At 51.8% G+C, this 27,457-nt stretch overlaps 8 protein-coding genes across 8 annotated transcripts; 3 read left to right on the top strand and 5 right to left on the bottom strand.

Moving 5' to 3' along the window:
- Positions 1 to 662: 662 nt before the first annotated feature.
- PpBr36_00204 (uncharacterized protein) lies at positions 663 to 1,619 on the top strand (the record flags this gene model as incomplete). The annotated part of the gene is made up of 3 exons (XM_029887397.1): positions 663 to 768; positions 846 to 1,147; positions 1,239 to 1,619. 3 exons carry the CDS (start codon positions 663 to 665, stop codon positions 1,617 to 1,619), a joined length of 789 nt encoding a protein of 262 aa, XP_029752261.1.
- Positions 1,620 to 2,590: 971 nt separating this feature from the next.
- Positions 2,591 to 3,262, bottom strand: PpBr36_00203 (uncharacterized protein; the record flags this gene model as incomplete). Its single annotated transcript, XM_029887396.1, has 1 exon — positions 2,591 to 3,262. One exon carries the CDS (start codon positions 3,260 to 3,262, stop codon positions 2,591 to 2,593), a length of 672 nt encoding a protein of 223 aa, XP_029751195.1.
- A 1,606-nt stretch (positions 3,263 to 4,868) lies between these two features.
- Positions 4,869 to 7,374, bottom strand: PpBr36_00202 (uncharacterized protein; the record flags this gene model as incomplete). Its single annotated transcript, XM_029887395.1, has 3 exons — positions 4,869 to 6,005; positions 6,135 to 7,196; positions 7,342 to 7,374. 3 exons carry the CDS (start codon positions 7,372 to 7,374, stop codon positions 4,869 to 4,871), a joined length of 2,232 nt encoding a protein of 743 aa, XP_029752267.1.
- Positions 7,375 to 8,886: 1,512 nt separating this feature from the next.
- Positions 8,887 to 11,339, bottom strand: PpBr36_00201 (uncharacterized protein; the record flags this gene model as incomplete). Its single annotated transcript, XM_029887394.1, has 6 exons — positions 8,887 to 8,928; positions 8,997 to 9,518; positions 9,600 to 9,851; positions 9,933 to 10,314; positions 10,419 to 10,974; positions 11,132 to 11,339. 6 exons carry the CDS (start codon positions 11,337 to 11,339, stop codon positions 8,887 to 8,889), a joined length of 1,962 nt encoding a protein of 653 aa, XP_029752266.1.
- Positions 11,340 to 12,853: 1,514 nt separating this feature from the next.
- Positions 12,854 to 19,587, bottom strand: PpBr36_00200 (uncharacterized protein; the record flags this gene model as incomplete). The annotated part of the gene is made up of 2 exons (XM_029887393.1): positions 12,854 to 13,394; positions 13,487 to 19,587. The coding sequence occupies 2 exons, from the start codon at positions 19,585 to 19,587 to the stop codon at positions 12,854 to 12,856; spliced, it is 6,642 nt and encodes a 2,213-aa protein (XP_029752265.1).
- A 741-nt stretch (positions 19,588 to 20,328) lies between these two features.
- PpBr36_00199 (uncharacterized protein) lies at positions 20,329 to 21,867 on the top strand (the record flags this gene model as incomplete). Its single annotated transcript, XM_029887392.1, has 1 exon — positions 20,329 to 21,867. One exon carries the CDS (start codon positions 20,329 to 20,331, stop codon positions 21,865 to 21,867), a length of 1,539 nt encoding a protein of 512 aa, XP_029751219.1.
- A 153-nt stretch (positions 21,868 to 22,020) lies between these two features.
- Positions 22,021 to 23,401, bottom strand: PpBr36_00198 (uncharacterized protein; the record flags this gene model as incomplete). Its single annotated transcript, XM_029887391.1, has 4 exons — positions 22,021 to 22,188; positions 22,259 to 23,044; positions 23,121 to 23,199; positions 23,283 to 23,401. The coding sequence occupies 4 exons, from the start codon at positions 23,399 to 23,401 to the stop codon at positions 22,021 to 22,023; spliced, it is 1,152 nt and encodes a 383-aa protein (XP_029751218.1).
- A 1,100-nt stretch (positions 23,402 to 24,501) lies between these two features.
- Positions 24,502 to 26,306, top strand: PpBr36_00197 (uncharacterized protein; the record flags this gene model as incomplete). The annotated part of the gene is made up of 8 exons (XM_029887390.1): positions 24,502 to 24,534; positions 24,614 to 24,647; positions 24,728 to 24,822; positions 24,880 to 24,901; positions 24,972 to 25,068; positions 25,132 to 25,143; positions 25,207 to 25,375; positions 25,434 to 26,306. The coding sequence occupies 8 exons, from the start codon at positions 24,502 to 24,504 to the stop codon at positions 26,304 to 26,306; spliced, it is 1,335 nt and encodes a 444-aa protein (XP_029751213.1).
- Positions 26,307 to 27,457: the final 1,151 nt, after the last annotated feature.

Below are 27,457 nucleotides of genomic sequence, written 5' to 3'. Positions count from 1 at the left end.
TAGATATGCGCATCCGCCTCTTTGATCGGTCTCGAGCTGTATAATATGAAATTGCTTGGACTGTCGGCAACGAAAGCCCCGTAAACAACGCTGGATACGAGAGAGTCACTCACTGGAGTTGACTGAAAGAGAGATGGAAATCGACAGAATTGACGCTTGCTAGTGGAAGTTGAAGTCGCGCCTGAACTTCGCGGGGTGACGTTATCCACGCTTGCCTGCCTGCCGGAAGACCCGCTGCGGATAACGGTGGGGGTTCCTGGCAGGGTTTGGGATGCCAAGTTCTACGTGGGCCTGGACGAGCGACTCGTGCTGTACTTTGACATTGCGGGTAGTTTGTATGCCAGCCCATGTATCTTTGACGTCCCACAGCCTTGCTTTAAGCGTTGCAAGTCATTTGTGACAGTGTGGGCAGCGTATGGACACATTTCCAAAGTTGCGCCGCGTGCATTGCAACAACAGTTGGCATCTTTGTAGCCCCAAAAATAAACCGCCCGCCAACCCGCATTTTATTTAAAAGTCGACAGCAGAAAAGACACTCTGTGACCGGCCTTGACAAAAAAAAAGTAAAGGAACATTGTGAACCGCAAAGAGAACCTCAACAGCCCGAGTATTCAAACAATTCAAAACAATCCACTGGCGACACTCTGCCGGTCACCGACATCATGTTCGGAATAGATTGGATGAGCCTCGTGCTCCCATTCTCATACATTCTCGTCCTGGGCGGGACTTTTATGACATTTTCCAACGTCTACAGGAAACGGAAAGCGAGTATGTGGCTGGCGAGACCTCTCCATTGTTCATAAAAAAGCGATACAAGTTCTAACAAAACCTCTCACCCACTCTAGCACAAAGCGCCAACTTGGCTCCTTGGTTCCCGCCGCACCTGCAACGCAACATCTACCTGTCGCTGCTCCACTTGGACCCTGAGGAAGGTTCCGAGAAGGCACCCAAGGTGCCCGAGAGCGTCTTGCGCACCGCTCTGCTCCGCCGCGCCGTCGAGGACATCCACCGCATCATCCAGATCCGCACCGCCAAGGCCGCCTGCAGCTCGCTGCTGGCCCGCGGCAGCGTCGGCGATGACCTGTGGCAGCGCTTCAGCCGTGCGGAGAAGGAGATGGAGGAGGAACTGAGGGACGTCGTCATGGAGGTGAGACTCTATTTCCCATTTTGTTCTTCTTTCATTGCAAATGTATCTCAAAGTTCCAAGACTGACGATTCATGTGAAACCCACGAAAAAGGCCAACGCACTCGCTCCCAACTGGGGCCAGACAATCTTCCAGTCGGCCAACGAAATCGCCGCCAATACGATGCTGCGCAAGCGCCTCGACGACATCACGGACCAGACTGAGGCCGAAAAGGAATGGTGGGCCAAGCGCCAGGGCGCCGCCGGCATCGAGAACCCTCCTGCCTCGTCCCCCACTACCACCACCACCTCGGAGTCCCTACCGGCCACCTCCAAGGAGACCCCCGGCAGCTCGGAAGACGGTATCCTCGTCGACGACGTCCCCGAGTCCTCCACCGCCGCACCGGCAGCACCCGCTCCCGCTCAGACCCCTTCTGCACCGCCCAGTGAGCCCGGCACGCCTTCCAGCAAGAAGAAGAAGAAGGGAAAGAAATGATTGTGGTGGGCGTGTTCAGTGAAGGTGTTGTATTTTGGCCAGACACGGGGCTTTTTTTCATGTCGGGTCTCAATTTGGTTTTGAAGTCAAGCGCCCGTTTGTAGATAACGGACTTTTTGGTGCTTTCTCTTGGTGCGATTCATTTTTTTTTTAACCAAAGCATCTGCAAAGCGGTGCTCAAGCTTTTTGAGACTGGAAGAGGAGCAAAGGAAAGGTACCTTAATGCCGAAGGAATATGGCATGTGATAATGCATTGGTGCACGGCGTTATGGGTTAGTTTTTTCTTATCCAACAAAGTCGCATTTCGTATAGACAGATTTCCCCGATGCAGAGACTTTTTGCTCAAATGGGAGTATTGATTTGGTTGTTTTCACTTGACCGGTTTCGTCAATCAGTCATGTTCTTGACCAATCATAGCAGGCGTCCATTTACAGAACGACATGCAGTTTTGTTGTGAGGTTGAATAGCAATTGAACAATCGTAAGAACAAGTGCTCAATTAGTGGCGATGGATTAACTCAGAGGATAGATGGGGAATGTTATCCTGTGTCTAGGTACGCGAAAGGGATTTGTGTATTCCAAAACGAAAATGCAAACAAAAAAAACAAATAAGAGAGGAGAATGCGTGTTGTTGTTGTTTGTGTTTTGAAATAAAATAAAATAAAAAATAGCAAATCCGCGAGCCAGAGAAACTCCTCGCTTTCACACCCCTTCTTCGCATATATATGCCGGCTTTCCAGTTCCAAGACTGTAGAATCAAAAGGTCTCGGTGTTTCAAACTTACAAAATCGAACAAAGAAGACAAACCTGCCAATGCCGCAACCGAACGGATTAGATCCAAAAAAAAAAAAAAAAAAAAAAAACGGGTCAATTGTGGAAGGGGGAAAAAAATAACGAAACCACCTCTAAACCCATAACTCAAACGCAAGATGAAGCATCACACCAGCGCCGCCGACAAGACCGCCGAGCAGCTCACCTGTAGAAGCCAAACTTGCGCCTGAGGGCCTCGTCGTCGTCGTCTTCGGTCCCGGCTGCGCGCCTAGCGTCGTCCATGAGCTCCTCTGCGGACCTGGCGAGGATGACGTCGGCGGTGGAGGGGGAGTCGCAGCCGCGCAGGCCGATGAACTTGCCGAGCTTCCTGCGCTTCTCCTCGAGCGGCAGGTCCGAGGACCACGAGACTGGACAAGGGTAGAAGTGCGAGAGGTGGGAAGGGGTGCGCTGGTGGTAAAACGACGCCAAGGACTCGAGCTCGTCGTCCGTCAGCAGCCAGAAGCTGAGCAGCGTCGCGGGGAACGCCGGGTGGACTCGCCCCGTCGTCAGCTGCACCAGCGGCGCCAGCGGGAGCGCCATCTGCGCGAGCTTCTGCGCTAGGGCCGGGTTGCGGGCCGCGCGCCGCTGGCTGAGCGCTGCTGATGGGCAGGGAGCTGATGATGAGCATGGGATGGAGGTAGGGCATGCCGGTGTTGAGCATTGTGGTGATTGTTGCTGTTGATGTTGTTGTTGTTGTTGTTGTTGCGGTTGTGGTTGTGGCTGCTGGTCGACTACCTGCTCGAGAGGGGACAAGGGGGGAATGGTCGACTGGCTGAGTTGTCGTGATGCTTGGCGCGACATCTTGCGCTGTTGGTCGTGTCCGCTGTGGTACATGATTGTTTCTTTCTTTCGTTATTTTGTTGGTAGTTGCGAGGTGAAACTCTTTTGCCCTTTTGTCGTTTTTTGCTTGTAAATCGATTGATCGCAAACGGTGAATATGTCGTTTTTTTCTCGTTTTTTTCTTCCTCTTGATTTGCAGGTGCAGTTGTAACAAGCGACCTACTAAATACCTTTCATTCGAAGGTTCTTGGAGTAAGTCGCAGGTAGCGATGATCGAGGTTGGCAATGAATGCTTGCGCCTCTTTTTGGGAGTATATAGTTCTTTGTTCCTCCTTTGTCTTGTATGAGTCTTCTTTGTAACCCGCTTTGGTTTTTATATTTCTTTCCTTGTCCCTTTTTGACAAGATCATAAAAAAAAAAAAAAAAAAAAAAAAAAAAAAAAAAAAAAAAAAACCAGTGGTAAGGCTCCAATTCTGAGAATCTCGAAATTGTCAAGGTGACCAAGATGGAAGTAATGACACCCTAGAAAAGGTGATGCTGTCCCGGGGGAAAAACAAGTGCTTTTGGGTTGCTGAACAGATGCAGAAGGAGAGATAGCCTGTGCACGAGGAGAATATCGAAAGAGCAAAGAGAGAACCAAGAAATAAAAAGAAGATTGGCCCGGTTTTGACAGCAATAGAGAAGGTGAGAAGTGAGGTTGTACTTTAGAGTTTTTGCAAGTGAGGTGAGCAAAGGAGAGTGTGTCGATATCTCAGAAAGTCGAGTCAACAAGATTATATGAGATGAAATGAGAAGAAATAGAAGGTGGACAGGAAGAGGAAAAGAGCCAGAGGAAAGAAAAAGAAAAAAAAGAAACAGAGAAAGAGTAGAAAGAAAGCAAGAAGAGAGTGTTGGATTCAGATGCGATACAGAAAAATGAAAGCTGGGTTCGACCGGAAGCGAGTGAAGCAACAAACACGACCAAAATATATCCGGTTACAGGCACTCGCAAATATTTCCATTCTTTTGTTTCCCCGGACTATTGAGAATGCCTGTAATTTTTCTCTTCTTCTTTGTTTTGCTGCGGAGTGTGAGCAGGTGGTCAAAACCACTCCATACTCGATGCTGACTGTTCCGGACTTTCTTTGAAAGAACAGCTTTTTCTGAACTTGGACATGTGAGCGATCTGTGCCCTTTTTTTCCCCCGTCTCTTTCCCCTTTCTTTGACTTTATCCCCGGCTTCCACAAACAGACCCGTCGTCTCTTTTTTTGTGTTGACTAGACTGGAACTAGATAGAATTAGGCGCCATTGGAGGCGTTTGCGGGTTAGCACCTCCTTTGACGTCTTCTATTTGGTCCTTTGACCGAACCCGCACTAAGATGAGACACTAACCAACGGGTTCCAGCCCCAACAACAAAAGCAGGCGAGAGACACGCCACGTTAAAAGAATGAGAGAGTAGGTTAAAACCGATTGCTGCTTGTGGATGTGGTTCCGGTTGACCAGTGGCACACTTTGTCGTTGATGGTCATTCGCTTTCCCACAAAGAAACCTCGAGGTTAGTAACTCGAAGCAGACAGCTAATGAACAAACACAGCTTCAACCTGTGAGATGGCGATTTACAGGTAGGCTATCTCCCCTCCAAAAAAAAAAAAAAGGAATCATCAATGCGAAGCCGTTCCTCAAACCCACTTGAGCTTTGCAATATGATCTTCCTTTTTCTTAGTCGACTGGACAAAGCCCATCGCACGCAGCTCGGCAAGGCCGCGATAGAAGAGCACTAACGCATTGCGCTCCTTGTCCTTCCTCTCGTCGTCCTCAGCATCGTCCTCTTCCCCGATGACGAGCGCAGAGAAGGCAGTCCAGAGATCTGCCACATTGATCAAAGGCCCCGCCTCCTGGTACAGGTGGTAGAGGATCGAGGCGGCCGGCATGGTCGGGCCTAGGCCGCCGTTTGCAGGACAGCAGGAGCAGGCCAGGTAGTCGTGGGGCCTGGCCAGCGCCCTCTCGGTTGTGACGCCTGGCGTGGGCACAAAGACGGCGCCGTGTGGGGATTCCGAGTCGTAGAGCCAGGCCTCGTGCAAAAAGAGCTCGTCAGCGGCTTGGCACGATAGGGCAGCCACGAGATGATCTGTCAGCCGGTCCATCACTTCGCTGTATTCTTTGTCGTCCTCTGTCAGCGCGGCCGTGTCGCGGCTCAACTGTACCTTTTGGGCCACCACCGTTGTTCTTAGTATTCTTCCCTGCGTGCTGTACTTGCTCCGCAGCGTCGTGTCATTGTCCTCGGCGCGCGCCTGTAATCTGCGAATAGTATCTAGGCTTTGTGTGAATAGCGTAGCAGATGATTCGGTATCGGCACCGTCTTCGTCGCTGGTGTGAGCTCCGATGAGACCTATGAGCTTTTCCAGAGCAGCTATTAACTCCTCTGGAGACATGGCCCTGATGGTATCAATGACACCAATCTGTCTCGCTGCCAGGTCTAGACCGTTGGCCACAGCAGACACATACAAAGAAGTGAACTCAGTAGCAGTCAAGCCCCCATCGGCGATGAGTTGTAAAGACCGAGACAGCTTCCTCGCCCATGCTCTCCTTTTGGTCATATTTTCTCGAATTTGGCTGCGAAGATAGTCGTCATCCTCTAGAAGCGAGCGTGCATGGCCAAGGCGAGAGCCGCCCTCATCCACTGAGTCTTCGACCTCGTCACGAAACGAGCCCAGGTTGCGAACTGCCTCTACATGTTCAGGCCGGACCAGATTCTCTTGTTCATCAGCCAGGAGAACACTCAGAGGATTTGCGTAGAAGTGACACATGTAGGCAAACTAGCGTAAGATGTATCAGAGCCTCCCGGTTAGCAAACACTGTCCCAAGCCCATCCACAAGACCCAACAAAGTCATGAACAAAGACAACGAGAGAGAGAGAGAAAAAAAAAGAAGGAAATCCATCTCACCTTGATAGAATTGACAAACATCTGCACGCTCGCAACATGCTCCACCTGCCTCTCAAGCAGCGCAGCTAGGAACGCCGGACCCAGCACCACACCCCCGTCTGCCTGCTCGAGGCAGGCCCTGACGACCTGGTCGAGGATGGTAGAGGTGCGGACCACGTCGAACTGCGCGCCCAGGAGCTGTCGGTGCGTGGAGCGCAGCAGCCGGGCCTGCAGCAGCTCGACCGAGGTGCCGACGCCAAACAGAAGCACGAACCGGATGCGGTCGCGCCACGAGCTCATGAGCGCGATCAGATCCGACAGCAGGCCGCTGTCAAACCCTTCGCTGTCCTCAAACGCCACGCACACCCGCTTGCTGTTCCTCCCGCCGCCGCCGGGGGTGGACGAGCTGCCCTGTTGCTGCTGCTGCTGGTGGTTCGACTTTAGAAACACGTGCAGCGCCTCGAGGTCGTAGTCGAGATACTTCCTGCGGGACGACGCGGGCGTGACGAGCTCGAGGTCATCTCCAGCCTCGCCATCCGCGGGCCTGCACGCACACACGCCCCGGATGATCTTCTTGAGCACGGCCTTGAGGTTCGCCGCCTCGCCCGACCCGACGCGCACGAACCCGGCCCCGCCGCCGTTGGCACGGAGCCGCTCGCCGAGCTGCGAGAACAAGAGGTCCTGCGACGAGACATTGGGCCCCGTCACGATGAAGGCGGCCGGGATCCCCTGGTCGTCACTGCCGCCACCGGCACTGTGCTGGTCCACAAAGCCGCACACTTGCTCGAGCGTCGACGCGTTGGCCTCGCGCAGGACCCGCTGCACGGCGCCATCGACGCGCGCCCAGCTGGCCTCGAAGAGCGCCGCGCGGGCCGCCACGCACTCGGCGGGTTCCGCGCCGCCGAGCAGCGGCACGAACAGAGACGCGAGGTGATTGGCGTCGCCGTTGGGCGGTGCGGCGGAGGCGCCGTCTTGGTTCTGTGTGCCCGACATCGCCGCAGACCCTACTTTCCGTCGTTTGGATGGCCGAGGTGTGCTGCTTGCTGCTGCGGCTTCCTCCAACGGAGTGAAAATGTATGCCGTCTTTTTAGAAGTTGGAATGGATCCGTTCCCACGTCAGCACATGAAAAAAAAAGTTCAATTGTGTGCAACGGTTCAGTTTCGCTTAGAACCCTTCTGGGCTTTTGTATATTGCTTAGCACGTCAAGTTGGCCCAATTCCCACATACCTGATGCTCTTCCTCGTCCAAGACGCTCGCCATTTTATGATCGGAACAAAGATTACGATATTTTGCTGCGGCGGTCAGTAAAGAGGAGCCTGTTAGTCGCCTGATAGACAAGGATCAATCTCATGAGTATCCTTTTTTGAAACTATTTTCTTTTATTTCTTTCTGAACATTTCAATGAGATGCTTCTGGGTTCTTGTTTTGATTGAATGCGCTAAAGTCGCTGCAGTGACTGATCAAAGTCGATGAGCACGGGCCACTAATTGACGACTGCCCTTCACTCTACAGCCCTTGATACCGTAAAAAGTAACACCTTACCGGACCTCCTTTCACAAGTAAACATCTCGACTTTTCTCATTTTTCGTTATCACCATTTTCAGAGACGTCGCCAATTTGAAAAGAGGCCCCAAAGAAACCAGTTATATGTGATATATCAAAAGCTACACTGCTCCAACAAAGAACCTATTACCATCTCATAGGCCACGAGCTGTCTTTTTTTTATTTTTAAAAAGTAACAAAAAGTGAAAACATAAATAAGAGGACGGGGAAAGACGTCTAGCCAAACATCCTCGGCTTGCTTGCTTGAGAAGAGATCCATACAGCCCCGAGAGAGCGTTTCCTAATACCCAGTTTAGGACAGGGCCCATCCCAGATGCTCGCCTGTTTTCTTACCCTCCAAATGGACAAATCTTCATTTTTTTCCCTCCCCATAATCAACCATGTCATTCATTTTAGAGGAAGAGAGAAAGAACAAAAAAACAAGTGAAGAAAAAAGTCGTTTGATCGATCCCTAGGAGACGTGAGCCCTCGGTCACCTCAATGTTGTTTTGTAAACTCTGTCCAATGCTCCTCCTTACGGACCTCGTTCCGTCCTGCCTCTCCCCCCACGCATTCAGCAATCCCCCCTAACATGCCATTGCTCGCGCTGTAGGTCTTTGATAGGCGTATGAGGTCCCTCAATCAAGCACCCAAAGTCTCCCCTGATTCCTATGAGCAAACTCATATCATCCGTATCCCGGAATGCCCAGGAAAGAGACCAAAAAGATGTCTCGCACAAGAGTAACCTGGTATCCCGTCACAGCCCACCGACAGATGGAGTGAAATAAAAACGCCAGTAAAAAAAAAAATAGAAAGAGAGAGAAACAATGACAAGCCCGTTGTGAAAAAGGCCGCAACCTGACCAAAGACCATGGCAAATCATAGGCTTCTCTCTTTTTGTTGTGCTCTCTCACAAAGATCCCACAACACAGACACACACCCGCAAAACTTCCTTACCTCCCATTGTCTCTCTGGTGACCATAACAAGATGAACGAGGGTTCTAAAAGGGCATGAAGATGATAAAAAATAAGAAAGAGTGCTTTGGTCAAGACGCGCAAATATAATTTGTTTTTACAGACCCCGACAAAGTGAAACAGCTGACGTTGGTTCAAAAAATAAGGTGAAAAGAGAAACACATGAAAGCATCTGTGATAACAAATTATTATGCTTCTTTTTTTTGGTGTCCCTGGTTTTTTTCTTCTTTTTCTTTTCATTCTTGTTCATCATACTCAAGCAGCTGCCTCGGCGGCCTCCGTAGGCTTGGTATCATCCTGCAGATATTGTCAGTTTGGCCTATTTTGCCAACCGGCTAACACAATGCGAATACAACTTGGCTTACCTCTTTTGCGTCACTGTCATTCTCTGCTGCTACGGATGGCTCTTCGCTCTTGGTCGCTGGTTCGTCGGCCTTGACTGGCGTGGCCTCCTTCTCTGCGTCACCGTTCTCCTTGACTCCATTTGCACTTGATGGCTCCGACTTGGTCTCGCTCTTGTCGCTCTTGTCACTCTTTTCCGCCTTGGATTCGCTGGTAGCGGCAGCAGACTTCTTGGACGATCCATTGACCCCGTTGGCCGAACCAGAACCCCCATCGCCGGCCAGCAGTTTGTTCCACTTGTCCAGGAGCGACTGAGATCTCGGCTTGAACTTGAACTCCTCCTCCTTGGGGATATTCTCTAGCTTGAGGATCGCCTTGAGCACTTTGTTAATCTTGGTCGCCCGGATGATGCTAACCTCGAGGTCTGGGAAGCCCTCGAGCTTGGTGATGAATTCGGACATGGTCTTCATCTCAGCCTCCTTGGGCTCTTGATCACGCGTCAAGAGTCCCTTTTGGAGCTTGTGACGAAGGAACAAGACCTCTTTCTGTTTTTGCGCATAGTTTGTTAGCACTGAGCTCCCGAATTACGCTTTTTGAACCCAACACCAAAAGACGTCAATACGGACCTCTTTCCGTTGGTGCTTCTCCTCAGGAGAGAGCTCCGGCTCTTTTGGTACCACTGGCTCCGCCTTCTCCGCCTTCTCCGCCTTCTCGACCTTCTTCTCCGCCGCTGGCTTCTTAGCCTTGGCCGCCTTGGGCTTCGCCTCTGATGCGGGATTGGCAGATTTGGGCGTGGAGGCGCCGTTGGCCGTCTTAGGGGTAGAGCTGGTGGTGAGCTTTATCTTTGGCTTTTTGACCGAATCTGCACGCTGGGGAGTCTGAAAGAATCGTGTGTCAGCACAGGTAAGATGGATAAATTCCGGACTTGTATCTGCCATCAAAACAGAAGAGAAACTTACAGCAGCCTCTTCCTCAGCCTTGCGCTTCTTGGAAGTCTTCTTCTCCTGAGCCGGAACTTCATCATCATCACCAGCATCGGCCATCTCTACATCGTCGTCTGTGCTCTCCCTGGCAGCAGATGTCTTCTTTGCCGCCTTCTTGGAAGACGCAGCCTTTGCCTCTGCCTTGGCCGTCGCAGCCGCCTCAGCCGCCCTCAACTCCTTCTCTTCCTCCAACAGATGCTCCTGATGCTTAATGAGAAGATCCTTGAAGTAGTCGAGGTCGTTGTTCTCGGCTGCGAGCTCGTGAGCAGCCTGTAGGTCTTTGCGCATCTTGGGGGTTATCAAGTCGGCAACGGTTGAGGTATCGAGATCTTCGAGGTCTGTGTTGGGGATCCAAGAGCTACGAACAAGTGATGGGCCGATGTTAGCGCCTAAATCCCTACCTTACATGCTAGTCCGCAGTGTAGAATGATCGCCAATAGGTGAGGACAGAGCAGTACTCACAATTCGTTGGTGGCTAGATACATCACCGGGAACGTCCTGTTGTGCATCTGCTTGCCACCATCCGCATAGTCGTCCCGATATGTTCCATCGGCCTTCATCGCCGTGACAGGGCGCGTCCTGAGCAGCGTCTGTGGTAGCATGTCCTCTGAGCAGACGATGCCAGGCCACTTGGGATAGCCCTTGAGCTTGATGAAGAAATAGTCACCGGGCTTGGCGTCCGTGTGCGTTATCCGGGCCCGCGAGCCCTTTTTGTTGAGCTTCCGCTTGGCTTCTCCGGCTGTCGCGTTCGACTTCCTGCGCGATTTGCTGCTGCCACTCTTGTCGGCCGCAGGCGTTGACGGCGCCTGCGTGACCTTGTCCGCGACCTCGGCAACGGCGTCGGCAACCGCACCTGGCGCCTTTGCGATCTTGTCAGCCACGTCGGCGACGACCTCTGTGACCTTCTCTGCGACGGTGGTGGCGCCATCATCATCGCCCGACTCTTTAGCATCCTCAGCCGCGTCCTTCATCTCGACGTCTCCCTTTTCTTGTTCGGTCTTGTCGCTCGACTCGTTATCTGTTTGTCGCACGAAAACGCATGACGCGGTTCTTGTTAGCTAAACCAATGCTTGTCATCGCGAGAAAATGCGCTCCTGCCAGCAAAAACCCATCGTAGACAAGTTCGAATTGGGAGGTGGGCAGGAGCAATTGGGTGGCAAAATAATGTAAACAACAAAGTAATTTGTACTTGCCTTGGGTGGACTTGTTGTCGGCATCGTCGGCAGGAGTCGCGTCGGTCTTGTCGTCGCTCGCGCCAGCGGCATCAGGCTTCCCATCAGCTGTCGCAACCGGGCTTGCCGGCGACTTGGAACCGGCTTCCTTCGCGTCATCCGACTTTTGCGCGGCCGGCGCAGTTTGCGCAGCAGTGGCGGCGTCCGACATTGCGTTTCTGACTGTGCTTCGTAATTTTTTTCTCTCTTCCTTTTCTTCTCTGGTGTGAACGGTGGTCGTGCACCACGCGTGGGCAAGAAAAGAGTTGGTTTGTTTTTAGTGTTGTTCGACCGTGGTGCAGCTGGTTGATAGATGTTGCTGTAATGTGGAAAAGTCTAGCCTGAGCTTGGGCAAGGTACCTTGGATTAAGGTAGTGGTGAGGTAAGGGAGCTGGGGGCTTCGATGATGATGGGTGGATTTGGAATTGGGAATTGGGACGTGTCTTGGTAAAGCTCGGCGAGTGGGCGAGTCGAGGATTGCGCTAGCTCGGACGCATCGAAAATTGAACGCAAGAGAAAGTGGGTGATTTGATGCAATGGCAGAGCGAGCTGGCTGGCTGGAGCTTGCTGGGCCAAGAGAAGGGGTGGGCGGGCTTTTTTGGAGTGTGACGATGGGGATGGAGAAAAACGAGGGAGATTTGGGGTGTGTCTCAAAGTGGGTGGACGCGTAGTTTCGCGTTGAATGCGCCCGCTTTTGCTCGCCTCTTATCGTTTTCTCGCTTCAGTCGCAACGGCCTGACCCATCGAAAATCAATCCAACGAGCAAAAATCTCAGATGCAATTCAGCCGTCGCTCAGTTGGGAAAAAAAAAAAAGTCTTTGTTTCAGTGAGTCCGTTGCAGATGACCGACTGACCGACCGTTGGGTTGATGCAATATCAGCGTTAATGGCAAAACTGTAGAGGGTAAGAAAAAAAAAGTTTCAAGTTGTGATTCTCTCTTGGTTCGTTTGACGCCAGTCCAAAAAGCCTGCGCCGCGCTGCCCAACTGTCTTGTCTCGCCAATCTAACTGGCTTGAACAAGGTAATGCGACAGAAACGTCACGTGCGCCGAGCATGATCCATCCGAGGCGGTTTTGTTTGTACTGTACTGCAACTCGTACTTGGCCCGACCAACTTCGGTCATCTCTTTGCCATGGAATAAGTCAAAGCTCGAGGGCGGCTGTCTGGCTGACCATCTCGTCGCTTACCGCAACGCGCTTGAAGTCACTTGGTATTCCCTCCTACCTTCGAGGCAGACTATCGGTATCTGGCACAATAACATCCTCTCAACAAACCGAACCCTGTCCACCTCACTCCCTGTTTTGTTCGCTCTGTCCCCAAGGTAATGCCATGACATTGTTCACCAGTTCTCACCCCATCATCTTGTATCACATCACTAGGAACTGAGTTCTTTCTGGTGGGTCATCGCCAGCCACTCGTGACTTACTCTCACTCCCATCTCCACAATGACCACATCCCCCCGTCGATCGCATGGATGACAGACCAAGCTCCCTGATTCGATCACATTCTTCTCAATCCTCGTCGTGAAACAGCAGTAAACATATTCAAACAATAGCTTCGTATAATCCACCTCTAAACTTGGCCCAAAAAAAAAAGGTGACTCTAGCCTAGACATAGTTAGTAGACAGACAAAGTAGAACAAACCACCGAGTTCAACAACAAGGTTGGATTATACAATCAATCTCTTCACTCATCATCCTCGTCGTCGTCCACCTCCATAGCTTCCCCAACCGTAACCGAAAATCCTGGCTCTTGATCGACTCCCACGTAGCTGTCGCTCATCAAGAACAACTTCAAGTCGTGCTTCCCGGGCTCCGGCACCGTGAACTCGAGCTTGACGTTCAGGCTCCTTCCGATCGTCACCCGCTTGATAGCCAGCAGCGTCTTGGAAGCATCAGACCCGACAACCAGCCACCAATTCTCCGCCTTGCGCACGGGAAAGAATGGGGCGTGCACCGTAGTGTCCACTGGCTTCTCCTTTTCGTCGTCTTCGTCCTCATCCACCTCCCGCTCGATCTTGATGTTGAGGAACGAAGGTTCGCCCGCGTGCAGGTTGTCTTCGTCCTCGACCTCAAACTCCATTGAGATGTCTGGGTACTTGCTATTGGTAAAGTTGGCCGCCTGCGCGAGCTGTTGTTGCGAGAGATTCATACGCTTGACAAGTGTCTCGTACTGAGGGTTCTCCTCTGGGTTCATGGCTTCCATGAAGTCGAAGACGTCCTTGATACTGCAGGTAGGTAAGAGACTGGGTGTCAGTATGGTACTCATAAAAAGGATTACCAGGTATTGAACCACAAAACAGGAAAACAAGTTACTCACCCAAATTCATTGGCAACCTTGACCACCTCGGGCGAGAAGTGAGGAATCTGCTTGAGCGGGCTGTCGCGATCCCACATGGCCTGTACCACCATTTGAGACATCTCCATGGCATTCATGGCGTTGAGGTGGCCTTCGGACGACAAGATGTCGACCGTGGCGCTCAGGAGGCTAAGCACCTTGGACAAGATGACCTCTTGGTCCTTGGCGAGATCAATGGGCAGCTGCATTCGGGAGAAATGCGCCTGTAGCAGTACAAAGGCCTTGAAGTGCGGCGAGTCGTACACTGGCTCCGTCATCTTTACAGGCACGCGATCGTAGATGCGTCGCAGGAGGCTTTCTTCGTGCCGGCGAATTTGGATCGACTCGAACTCGGCTGCCGACGTGATAATCTCCAAGATGCCCTTGAGCTTGGTGCGTGCCTTGAGCGAGAGAAGGAAGGTCTGCATAGTGATGTAAGAAATGTTGTAGTAGGCGGCGATCATGGCGGCGTTCTGTGGCGTGACTGATCCGTCTTCCTCGTCGTACTCGATTATTTTTGATTCTGACAGCTCGGTCAGCGTCTCCTCGACCATTTCCGTCAGGTACTTGCTGAGGCCATCGTTGGACGGATCGGCTAGGCCGTAGTAGCTTGGGTTGGCCAAAAGTCGCCGGTAGAAGTAGGTAAAGGTTGTCCAGTTCAGGGCGTCATCTCCAGACTCGACCATCTTGATGCTGATCTCGGTCACAAAAGCGTCGTGAAGATATGCGTGGTTTTGAGACTGCTCCGTGAGCTGAGACTCGACGGGGAGTGCCTCATTGAGGAACTTCTTGTAGTAATCGCGCTTGACCGCCGGCAACATCAGCACACCGCGGCCCCGACCCTCCTTGCCAGGTCGGAGAGCCTTGCCAAACATCTGCAGTATTTCGCTGACGGGATAGTCAATGTATCGATGTTCCCTGCCCTCGTAGTACTGCGTGCCCATCACGATAACCAAGTGCGCGGTGCTATCCAGCTCCCAGCAGACATCACGAGACGCAATCAGCACCTGGATGGCTCCCTTGTCGTAAAGATGTTTGACGATGCGCCTGTCCGTCATGCTCAGTGCTTCGTGGTAGTAGCCGATACCGTGAGATAGGGATTCGCGGAGGGCATCCTCTTGAATCTTTTCAAGAAGCGGCTTGATTTGATCCACATCGACGTGAAGGAAACGATCCTCATCTTCGTCGGCAAGACATGCCGTGAGGAGGTCACGGGCAGTGGCTCTGGTCTGCTTCCTGTTGGGTACATAAACAAGAGCAGGCTTATCCGGCGACATCTGGGTAATGGCAAGGTATGTTGGCTTTGCCATGGCCAGCATGAGCGACGGGAAATGAGGGATGGTAAAGGACTGGATGTGCAGCTCAAGTGGCACTGGCCTTACATGAGGGCTGAAGTTGTAGATGTCGTGCTTCTTGCAGTCTATCCATTCGCCAATGTCTCGTGCGTTCGCCAAAGGTACGCTCAGCCCAACGATTCTCATCGGCTGTTCGGTAACAGAGCGAATGTACTGCATTCGTGATACGATGATCTCGTAGACGAAACCAACTTGACCGGCGCCCAGCATGTGCAGCTCGTCAGCGATAAAGAGCTCGACAGTCTGAATGTTCTTGCGCCTCTTCCATTGTCGCGAAAGAAGATCCCATTGTGCCGGGGTTGCCAGGATCAAATCGCCCTTTTCAAGCAGTCTCAAGTCCGTGGCGGTCTCTCCGGTGAGCTTGACAATATCTTTGCCGCCTCTGAGACCAGACAGCCGCTTCTCCCAGTCTTGGAACCGAGCATCCACAAGCTCTTGGAACGGTGCAATGTAGACAGCTCGACCGGCCTCAGGCTTTGACCACAGTCGCATCAGCGAGAATTCAGCGGCCACAGTCTTGCCGCTACCGGTAGGTGCGCCGAGGAGAACATTCTGATCGGTCGTGTACAGAGAATTAAAAGTCTGTGCCTGGATCTTATTGAAGTGGTTCCAGTGAGGATAAAGAGCCTGATATTCCTTGATCTTGAGGGCAGCAACAGGCAGTGGTTGGAGGTCTAGGAGTTCTGTGTGAGGGGGGAACTTCTCAGGGAGAATGAGTTTCTGGAAAGAGACTGCAATGCGCGTTTCTGAGTGCATCCACCTGTCCGAGACGACCGAGATAAAGTAGTTAGGGGGCATTGGCTCCGTGATCGGGACGGTGAACTCGACGACATGTTCGTTGCTCTCCGATTGGGCAAGGTCCTTGCGTAGTATAAACTGTTCATGGTAGAGAACATCTTCGCCGTCGCAGTCTTCGACGAGGATCCAGAAGCTCTCCGAGATGCCGTGCAGCTCATCATCCCATTCAAAGTTTGGGGTAATCCTCAACTCGACGCGCAACATCGACCTTGTGATAGGCTGGATGTGTTCTTGAATTTCCACCCTGGGAAACTTGGCAACCAGTGAGCATACTGTCTTTCCGGCCTTGGGCATGCCAAGGAGCTCGCCCATGCGGGGAGGGTCCAGATCGAAGTAGCTGGTCCAAGGAACCTCAATACCCTCGGCCTTCTTGATGATCTCGCGCGGGCAGGTCGGGAACTGTCGCAGGGGTGACATGGTGGGCCACATACGCTTCTCAGCCATCTTGCAAAGGTCAAGCGCAGTCTTGGCGACGGATGCCCAGCCCTTTTTGAGAGTGATTTCAAATATAGCCCTCAAAATACGACCGGCAGACTGTGTGACGTATACCATATCCGCCATCAAGGCAAGACCATCCAGTCTTAATCTGGAAATGTAGGCTTGCAGAAGAACATTGATTTTGGCATGTGGTTCTTCGATGCTCTCTTTGACGGGGATAGGAACTTTCATCAACAGTTTGGCAAGCTCCAGCTTCTCTTCTTGGCGCACAGGGATATATTTGAACTCGGCGCTTAAAGCGAATACCCTGAACAGCTCAATGGTTGTAATATTTGGTTGGATGAGGGTATTGTACGTGTCCATTGAGCCGTGAGTAATGTAGTAGTGCGAAGCTATCCGTCCAAGCTCTGTGGCCTGCAGCTTTCCCGTTTTCTCGTCGTATTTTATAAGGTTGCCCTTTCTTAGTACTGTGGCAGCTGAGTGAATCAAGTCGACGCGCTTCTGTTCCAATGCCTCATCATCCTCGTAATCGGCGCCAACTTGGTAAAGCCCAGGTGAGCGTAGCATCCGAACGAAGAGATAGGTGTATCCGAGCCATTCCACTCCTTCGTCGCGCGACCTCACGTTTCCAAGCACAATCTCGGCGTTGAGATTATCAACGAGCTTGCTCATCAATTGCGACTCAATAGGGAGCTGCTGGTTGAGCAAAGACAGGTAGTAGGTCATCTCGTTCTGCGTCGTAATGATGATGCCTTCACCATAAGTATCGAACTGGGGCCTTCCAGCACGACCAAGCATCTGCAAGACATCCTGAGGGCTTAGTTCCACCCAGCTACCCTTCTCTGGCGAGTACACCTGGGTTCCTTTGATGATGACTGTGTGTGCCGGAAGGTTGACACCCCAAGCCAGAGTAGCTGTGCACACCAAGACCTGGATTGCTCCGTCCGCAAACAGTTCCTCCACATCTGTCCGGTCAGCCCTGCTCATTCCAGCATGGTGGATGCCGAACCCATAGGGCAAGAGATCCTTCAAGTCGGCATCGTTGGCCTGGCTTGCCGCCTCCTGGAGGATCTCGCGACTGCCAGCGTCATGCTTCAGGATGTCGTTGATGGTCTCCATGTCTAAGGCCTTGTCCCGAATGTACTTGGCTGTTTTTGCTGTCTCCTTGCGCGAGTGTACAAAAATAAGCATCTGGTTTCGGTTCTTGCCGACATGCTCAATGACTTTGGAGTAGGTGATGTCGTTCATCGTCTTGATCTGCTTGATGGGCTTCTTCTCCGTCACACCGATAAACTCTTGCCGGAGCGGACACGGACGGAAAGAGCCATCAAAGTGGAAGAGACCCTTGTTCTGGTCGATGCGTAGGAAGCTGGCCACGTCCTTAAAGTTTGGCAGAGTGGCGGAAAGACCAACAATCCGGACTGGCTCCCCCGTCTGTTCAGTCTTCCTGATCGTTCTGCTCACAATGCTTTCAAGGACCGGACCACGGTCGTCGTGAAGCAGATGAATCTCATCGATGATGATCAAGCGGACCAGGTTGGTATAGGATAGATCCGTTGCCTTGCGGGTGATGACATCCCATTTCTCAGGGGTTGTCACGATGATTTGTGTCTCGGCGATCTGCTGCTTTGTGAGTTGCCGGTCTCCTGTGAGCTCAGACACCTTGATACCATAAGGCTCTAGGCGCTTCCCAAAGTTACCAACTTGCTCCTGTACCAAGGCTTTCAAAGGAGCGATGTACACGATCTTGAACGCATCGAGATCGACCTCTCCTGTCTCGGGGTCCCGGTTCTTGCCAATCTCGCGGAGGATTGTGAGCATAGCGACGTTGGTCTTTCCACTACCCGTCGGGGCACAGATGAGCATGTTGCCATCGTCGCCGAAGGCTGTCGGATAGCATTGAGACTGTATCTTGTTGAGCGATTTGGTGGTGCCGAAGGGAACCCGAGCCCATTCGGGCATCTCGGTGATTGGTACGCTGACGTCGCTAGGGTCGCTACGCTTCTTGGGCGGCGGAACATGGATTTCCTCATAGCCCTTAAAGGTACGCTTTGTGGAACCTTCAGGTAGCGTCACCTTGGGGTTTGTCATTAGATGGTTGCCCTGGTCGAATATCAAGTTCTCCAAGTTGATTAGCTTCTTGGGCTGAAGACCACCAATAAGCTGACCCTCCTGACGTTCCGGCTTGTCTGGCTTGGCATCCAATGAAGCTTTCGAATCTATATCCATCTTGATCTCGACCTTCTTCTTAGGCTCATCACCAGCCTTGCCGTGAAGTTCATCCAAGATCCAGCGCAAGCCTTCAGAAACCATTTCACGCTCAATCGATGTGCGCTCTTCATTGGTCTCAGCTCTGGCCAGCTTTGTCAACCAAACCACCTTCTCACGGTTGGCGATCAGCTTCCCCACAACCTCGTGGTGTTCGTAGTCGAAGAGCTCCATCAGGTCGTTTTCAATCTCTCCCAGCTGCTTCTCTTCGCCTTCAGGTTCGTCAGGCTCTCCAGACAATATCCTTAATGCAGCATGCGTCTTGTCGTGCTGAATATGGGCGTCAGGATACAGCCTGCCGATCTGGCGCTGCAACCAATACGCATCGATCTCGCGCGCCGAGACGAAGTTTGCAGCCTTGTCCTGGTCGTCGGCTTTTTTACCCTGAGGCATGGAATCAATGATCATAGCCTCACCCTCCACGAGGTCGGCTCCGCCCTCGGCTGCGTCCGCGTCTTCTGCGGCTCCAGGTTCTGGCTCGTCCTCGTCCTCATCCATTTCATCATCTGATGATGCGTCGCGGACCTCGTTGACGATTTCGTCCTCGTCATCGTCCTCGAAATCCACAGCAACACCCTGGCGGTCATCGATCTCTTCATCAGCGCCAGCCCCGTCCATATCCTCATCGTCGTCCTGAGCATCGTAGTCTGTGATCTTCTTTCCCAAGTTGACAAGCTCGTTGAACTCTTTTGGTGACATGCTAACCCCCAAAATGTCGTCGGTCTCCTTCTTCTTGTCAAAATCCTTGAGGTCGGGATCCTTCAAATACTCCAGAACCGCGTCGGCCGCACTCCGTACGACCTCATGCGGCACGTCGCCCAGGCTCTTGGAAACGATGGACAGGATGAGCTCAAAGGTCTGCCGGGTGGCCGGCGTGCGAGGCCGGTACCGCAGACCATCGACCATCAGGTCTGCGCCCGAGAGGATGCTGCCGCCCGTCTCGGTCTTCCGCTTCGACCGTTGGTTAGCAAGGACATCACCGCCCTCTTGTATGCTGCCGCGCACGACGTCAGGCATGCGAGCGGCCTTTTTGGTCTTGGGCGCGTCGTCACGGGCCATGCGCGAGCCCATGTCGCGGATGGACAGGCGTCCGGCCAGAGACTCGGGGTCACCGGTGGCCTCATCTGCGCGGCGGGTGACGAATCGACGGTCCGCCTGGAGGACCAGGTTGGACATGGCCGAGTACTTGTACTGCGACACATCGCGATGGTGGTTGTCTGTCATTTTGGCGGTGGTTTGATGGAATACTCGGGAGGGTATCGAGCGGTTTCGGTTAGGATCCGGCGGCGAAAGGATGTCGCAGCCTCGCGGGTTTGTTGTTCCCTCAAGAGGTAGCCAGCAAGTGGCGAGGCCAGCCGCTAGGCCCACGCATGAACCGTTGAAGAGGTAAAAATGTAACGGTCGATGCGCGAGACAGGCCTATAATATCCTCCACTGCAATCAAAAGAGGATATTCCGCTATTGATGGTAGTAGCGGTCAGAATTGGGGACGTTTTGTTGGTTTGCGCGGCGAAAGTGTTGTTGGCGAACGTCTTTTGGAGCTCGAACTTTTTACTTTTCGCTGAGCGCGTCGGCGGCGTGACTTCAGTACCAGCGACAAATGTGGGGCTCCTCTCTCCATTGTTGTTCCTCACTGGGAGAAGGTCGGTAAATGTTAGCGACCAGCTAGATTGATGACCACAAGATCGCTTGTTTACTATTTTGATAAAAATGCATAATTATGACCTGAAACTGCACAAACTTATAATTTACCTTGTGTACCATTCTTCGTCTTTTTAGGGCTCATAAAAAAAAAAAAAAAAAAAAAGCTTTGCTATGTACGTGCGGGGCCAGTTGCGCATGAGAAGGCAAGCGACATTTCTCTGTCTTCACCCACGGCTGTTCATTTCACTGTCTGTTTCCCCTTGTCGTTAAACATACTCGCTCCATCATTCGCCCAACTTCAGTGTATTGGTCAACACAAACATGGAAGCGGCCCAAGAGGCCCTGGCCCCCTTCATAAAATCACGAGATGAAGCCGCACACATTCGTAAGGTATTAGGGGCGCATCTCAACGCCAGCCTCGACGGTGCAGCCAGCGAGCGGGTTCCACTGGCGCTTGTTGACCTGTCCGCCGCCGTCAAAATACCCCCTGAAAGCCGTGGCCTCCAGAGGGAATATCTGGAAGCACTCAACGCCAACGTCAAGGCGCGGCAGGAATTAGAGGCTCTCAAAGCTCGACATGACAGCAAATCCACAGTTGCCTCGGCCGCTGCCCCCGACGGTGTGGCGGTCAGTTTTCTTGCGGACCATCTCGTCGCTCTTGAACTACAGAGGAAACGGCAACGTCTAGAGGCTGTCACCAAACGCCTTGCTCAACTTGATCAAATGCCCGCTGCATCGTCGGAATTTCTGAATCCCGACATTGTATTTGAGGGTTCACCGTCCCTGCCAGACGTTCCCAGAGAGGCGGTTACCAATTTTGTTCTTGACAAGACTCTTTCCAAGTCGAGTCTTGACGAGCTTTTAGACCGGTTACAGAAATCAGTCTTACGTGCCAAACTTCTCCTCAAAAAGGAGGAACAGCTACTGGACGCTGTCAAGAAGAGAAGGGCGGCCAAGCCCTCTGGCGATGCTCCGATAACTGACAGTGCAAAACTGGCTGCATTGACTCTTACGCGCAACGAGCTGATTGCATGGATAGAGGCAGAACTCGCCAACACTGCAGGGACCGAAGGCGATATCCCCGCGCAGTCGCAGAATTCTGCACAACAAGTGGCCGAGAACCGACGACGCGTCGAGGAGCAGATCTCGACTATCAAAGAGAAATATCGCGAATACGTCACGGCACGCAAGTCGTTGTTGAAGGCCGCTTCATCAATCCGTCAACCAGTGATGGAGCCGCCCAAGTCTGCCACCACAACTACTGATTCGGCAATGAAACTTGGCCCACCGCGGCAGTTTGCAGCAACAAGTCTACTCACACCGTACCTTGAAAATCTCCTAGCCGTGTCTCATGAGCAAAAGGGACTTATATTACAGAAATCTCATCTAAACACAATCTTGGCAAAGCAGACAAAAGAGATCTGCCAGGTCCTGGACCACTTGGCCGAGGAGAGCCAACTTTTGCCTAAATACCCCATGACAAGTCAGGCTCGCCGTCAACAAGGTCTGATGAGCGACGGGGCTCTTTCTGGTTTCGAAAAACCGAACGTCTCCAGTCGTGCCCAGATATGGGTCTTTGCGGCCGAGGCGGCCAAACTGGCGACGCTCGAGACGGTCGTAGAAAAGACGGAAGAGGGCGAAATGGCGCTGGGCGCCTCGATGCAACACTTGGACGAGGTTGATCAACTTTTGGGACGTCAGCAACCTGCTGACGCGGAGGAAGCCGGCGGAGATTCGGACCTTTGGCTTCAGCAGGGGCAAACGAGCCCACGGCGAGCTAGGACGAGAGATCAACAACAGGTGGATCTATGGTCAAAATTGGATGGCGACCTCGGCCTTATTGGGGACGAGGCTGCTTGATTGATATTCAGTCATCACGTGAAATCGGTTGGAACAAGAAGTGGAACAATAGGTGAAATTCATTCTCGTGCCATACCGTTAAAACGCCACACGCTAGATGCCAGGGTCAAATATTAGATGGCTCAAAATATCATGCATAAACGACCAAGCTCATTATTTCCTTGCAGACATGATGACTGATATCCTCAAGCACAAATCTAGTATGGAGAGGTGCTCATCGGAGCCATCAACCAAACGCTTGTCGACTTCCGAGAAAACCATAACGATCTCGTTCTTTTGAATGTTTGGGATTCCCTCGTCGTACACAATAGCTTGGTAGAGCTGGATGATATCCATAATTTGAAAGTCAGGGAAACGAACTGAACGGGTATGGGAGATGAAGGATTCTTACCTGGCCAACAACTTGAGTGGCGCTCCAGCCATCTGCAACCATATCCTCAACAACCTTGGAGACAGCTTGGTAGGTCAAAGCGGCACCTCGTGGGCGAATGGCCTCAACTAGCGCATCGATTGTCTTGCCGGGGATGACGCCGGCAATGTCCTCGATGATCCTCACCGTCACTGGCCTCGAGTCGACGTCCATCTTGTCCTCTTGTCCTGCTCCGGCAGCACCTACGGCACCAACCAGCCTGGCTGCACTTTGCAGAAAAGTGATTGCCTTTCTCAAATCACCCTCGCTGCATTTTATCAGCGCATCAACAGCCCCCTGCTCCAAAGCAACTCCTTCCTTGGCGGCAATGTCCTCCAGCCTACTCCTAGCATTCTCCTGATCCAGGCTCTTGAAGCGAAACTTGCTGCACCTGGATGCTAGGGGATCGATGATACGAGTGACATAGTTGCAAATCAGACAGAACCGCGTGATCTTGCTGTACGTCTCCATGGTCCTGCGGAGAGCGCTCTGCGCGTCCTGAGTCATCGAGTCGGCCTCATCGAGGATAATGATCTTGAAGGGTGGGCATGGGTACTTTGATTTATAGCCGGGCGGAGGGTTCGTTAGTTGCATGCGCGCAAAGTCTTTGACCTTTTCGCGCACGATGGAGATGCCACGTTCGTCCGAGGCGTTGAGCTCCAGGACGCGCGACTTCATGAGTTCCGGGCCGAACAGCTCCTTGGCCAGCGCGAGGACGGTTGAGGTCTTGCCCGTGCCGGGAGGGCCGTAGAAGAGCATGTGTGGAAGCTGTTTGCCGAGACGCAAGGCAAGGATCAGTTTACATGTTGTGCTCGAGACTTTGCGCGAGGGGTTATGTACGGACGTTGGATGCCTGTAGCGTGCGCTGAAGCACCGTTACGGTGTGATACTGAGCGGTGACATCGTTCAGTGTTTTGGGACGGCTGCAGACAGTTTGGCAAATAATCAGTTTGGCAAATAAACTCAAGGTTTTCAATGGGTGATTTTCAATAGCGTTTCGTCTTACTATTTTTCGACCCATGGTTGTGTTCTTGTGTTCTCTGGGTTATGCTTTTCTTGTTTTGCTGTGGTTGCACCATTTGCGGCTGCCTGTTTTCGCGCCTTTATATCGAAAAAGCTTGCCATTGTGGCTACTCGCCGGGGTATTTTTCGTCAGGGAAATCGATTAAGCTTTTCCGAAGGTCTCTCAAAGCGCAGTAACAGATTTTTCAAGTTCCAAAAGCCCCGTGCAAGGAGAGAACTCGTCAGCTTCGATGTATGGATTTCTGTGATGGAATACTCAAATTCAAGCTTCAAAGCACTTAACGCGTTTCAGACGCGTCGAGCGGATCAGTCATTTGAAAAATGGCCCGTGCCCCAATTCGACGAGGGGTCTGGGTCCACTGTGGGGTAGTTATGATCGAGCCGGGGTGGCCTAATACCGTCACCTCAAGTGCTGCCCCGCCTTACCGTATCCTGCAGCGCAAGCCTTACTGCGCTTCCATCTTTGTCTTGAACGCCTTTTCAAGAACCGAAAACAAATATCTGGACAAGCCGTCGGACTCACTGGACAAACAACAGATTTGTGGATTGGAATCAGTTGAATCACCCAGAGAGTCAGGAATCGGCTGCTGCCTTGACCAGGGAACTCTGTGCGTCGCCAGAGAACCCTCGTGACCGTGCGCGCTTGCTTCCACTCATTTGTTCTCCAACTTTGATCGCACAAAGAAGGTGTTGGGTTGGAGAAGTGAGGAAAGAAGCTCGAGGCAGATTCCGTTGCATCGACTGCCTGATTTGTCTTTGCTCTCATCGTATGCGAAAGAGGTCTTGAAAGAAACACTCAAGCTGCAGGCCACCTACCTTGCCTACAGTACATACACCATACACCGCAGCCAGAGCCAGAGCCAGAGCCAGAGACAGAGCCAGAGCCAGCCACGTCATATTGCTCTTGTGCACAAACACTTTCACTTGATTCCTTTTAGGACCTGCATTCAACCCCACCCCAACCTGACCCTGCTTTTCCGTCTCCAGGAGCACCCGACTCGGATTGTGCCTGGTCGTGTTTCTCATCCATCTCCCGCGCGACGTCTCTGCGCATCAACCCAGCCTATCGTAGCATCTTTCCGATCAAACCCATCTTCACCGGCCTGCGTTAAGAGCACGGCTATTTTCTATCAAGGACGGAGTCGGCCTGATTTTGCTTGCTTGGCAATTCAGTGCCACAGAACTCCAACAACCCAGCCAAGATGGCCGACCAAAGCATTATTCGCATCACCAAGGTACAACCAGTGACCTTGCTTTGACTGTTACTCCAACCCACCAGTACATGGCTGGCTAACTCACAATTCATCAATTTAGGAGCTGAGCGAGATCCAAAAGAACTCCGATCTTTGTGAGTAAACCACCTAGTTTGCTCATCTCAACCTGGAGTCCACCGTCACTTGTTCGAGAAACTGATCCCATGGCACACAGCGCTCGCCGTCGCATGCCGTGATGTTGACGTACGGAACGTCAAGGCACTTATTATTGGTCCTCATGAGACACCGTACGAGTTCGGATTTTTCGAGGTTAGTCTTTGCCAGCAGACCTAACACCTGAGAGCTACTAGCTAACCCGTTTACCAGTTCATGTTCAGGTTTCCCAAGGGTAAGTGTCTAAGCGCGCCTGGTGTTTTCGGCTTCGAATGCTTATTCAACCTCAATGTCTTGTTACACAGATTATCCTAGAAAGTCTCCTTCAGTAACCGCCGTGACCACGAACAGCGGCCGAACTCGATTCAACCCAAACATATATGCCGGCGGCAAGGTCTGCCTGTAAGTACAAGACTAGGCGCTACTGTACAATACAAGCCAGCACTAACAAACAGCTTGTTGCAGCTCCATCCTTGGGTTTGTCAACTATAAATTATATCGTGACTCTAGACTTCAGGTAATTTACTAACCAATCGGCAGCACATGGCGTGGTGAACGTGGCGAGGAATGGTCGGCTGCACAAGGCCTCGAATCAATCCTCATCTCCATCCAGAGTTTGATGTCATCAAACCCTTACGAGAATGAGCCGGGTTTTGAGGATGCCAATGAGGCTTCTGACAAGAAGAACCAGGCGCGTTACATTCAAAAGGTAAGACTTTTCCCGTCCCGCCGATAGTACCTGTTTCCAACCTTGATTCAACCTGTAGATTCGACACGAGACCCTTCGAATTAGTGTCATTCAAAGAATGGAGGAGTACCTTGGGATCCAGGCGGACGGAACTCTGCAATCACCGCCACAGGTCGAGCCAGAAGACTATGATCTTATTGACTCGGACACTGTCGAAGACGTACCGTTTGAACCGTTTAAGGACCTTTGCAAACGTCGCTTCCTATGGTACTACGACTCGTATCTCCAAACCATCCAGAAGGCAAAGGCGGAGAACAAAGACGGACAAGCTTTCACCAGAATGCCCTTTGAGGGCCACAACAACAGCATGGAGGGCAAGTTCAACTACTCGGATTTGGAACGTCGGTTGCAAAACATCAAGACGGCTCTGGAGACGGAGGTCCTCGGGTGGGCAGAAGAGGGCCTGACACCAAAAGCGAAGGACTCGACAGTGGCCGTAATGCTCGGGCGGCAATACGAGCAAGTGGTCGAGTACTTTAAGCGCAATGATATCATGCACAACCTGGAGCTTGAGAACAAGAACCCGTTTGTCTGGGTGCTCACCTACTTTGGTCGGCCGATGACGAACCTGGATGGAGGTCTTTTCCGCGTCACATTCAGGATTAGCCCACGATACCCCGACGAGCAGCCTCGAGTCAAGTGCGAAACGCGCCTCTTTCACCACAGGATCGCGATGGACGGAACAATCTGCTATACTGTGCCAATGTCCCGTAGGGAGGACATCAAGTCGCACATTGAAGCCGTCATTGAGGCCTTGGAGGAAGAGGAGCCAGCTTACGACCCTAGGACATTGGTCAACCCAGAAGCACACAAGCTGTATTGGGGCACAGCGGATGACCGAAAGATGTACAACCGGCGACTTCGTAGGACGGTTCAGCAATCAATGGAGTAAGTGAATTTGCCTGGTTGATCTGACTGCTTATCAGTGCGTGGCTGACCATTTTAGGGAATTCTGATCTTGAGCGAGGACACAGATATCACCAAATGTAGTGTTTTGTTTTTGTGTTTTTTTTTTTTTTTTTTTTTTTTTTCATGAGATTCGTTTCTAATCAACATACCCAACTTTGTGTTCATAGTATCTGGGACATGGATCAGTGATTGCGGGCGTTCTTGGCACAAGGAGCAGGTGTTATCAGGTTTATCGGTCATACTATACAGCCGCAGGGAGCTGTGTTTTTTTTTTTTTTATTATTATTATTGTATGCCTTGTCGTAGCCATGCTTTCTTGCGAAGAAAAGGGACGCATGCACACTTTTCATCACACAGACTCTGTCAAGCTGTGGTTTTAAGCATACCCTCTCACTCTCACAACTTGACTCGGAGGATTAAAGACAGAATTTCGAGCCAGGCTTAATTCAAGGATTCAACAGCGATGCTATACGTGAGCGACTCGGAAATATTTTGACAAAGACGGAGATGCACAGCATAAAGTTACCTTGTGGGTACTTACGTTAGCAAGTATTCCTAAGGTCATGCAACAGGACTTTGCTGTGGTAATATATCAGTAGAGTACCAAGACAAACGAAGGGGATGCCCTCCAGTTGAGTTTCTTTTTTGCTAAACAAGAATTCCAAACTGCCTTGTTTCTCAAAGGTTGGAATGACAGCACCAGTTGCAGTAAGCGGCATGATATTCTTTGTATATAGGGAATATCGGATCTGGGGCCAATTTATGGCAAACAAGGTTTGTAAGCCGCAGAGTCTCCATTTGTACAAAACACTGACTCGTGCTTATTCGTTGTGTGATATCTGATTAGAATGTAGACCACTGTAGAGGCCCAGTTGCACGATACAAATAGCTATTTATCCCAGAGGCTTGTGGAGTGCTACCAACACGTTGAAGAGCTTGGCTCACATCATGTAGCAAGGCAATATTACCCCTTGCCGAGCCTGGGCAGGACGGCACTGAAAAAGGCTATATACGCAATTCCCAACGCACTCGTTTATGAGTTATAAGAGCTGTCACATGAGGCTTTCGTAAGCAGACGGACAGTATGGCCATGGTCTGGCTATGGGGAGCTCGAGCGCTCTCTTGTCCTCTTGA

This window comes from Pyricularia pennisetigena, chromosome 2 (assembly GCF_004337985.1).
Source record: "Pyricularia pennisetigena strain Br36 chromosome 2, whole genome shotgun sequence".
Lineage (NCBI taxonomy): Eukaryota > Fungi > Ascomycota > Sordariomycetes > Magnaporthales > Pyriculariaceae > Pyricularia > Pyricularia pennisetigena.
This window is presented reverse-complemented; position numbering and strand designations above follow the sequence as displayed.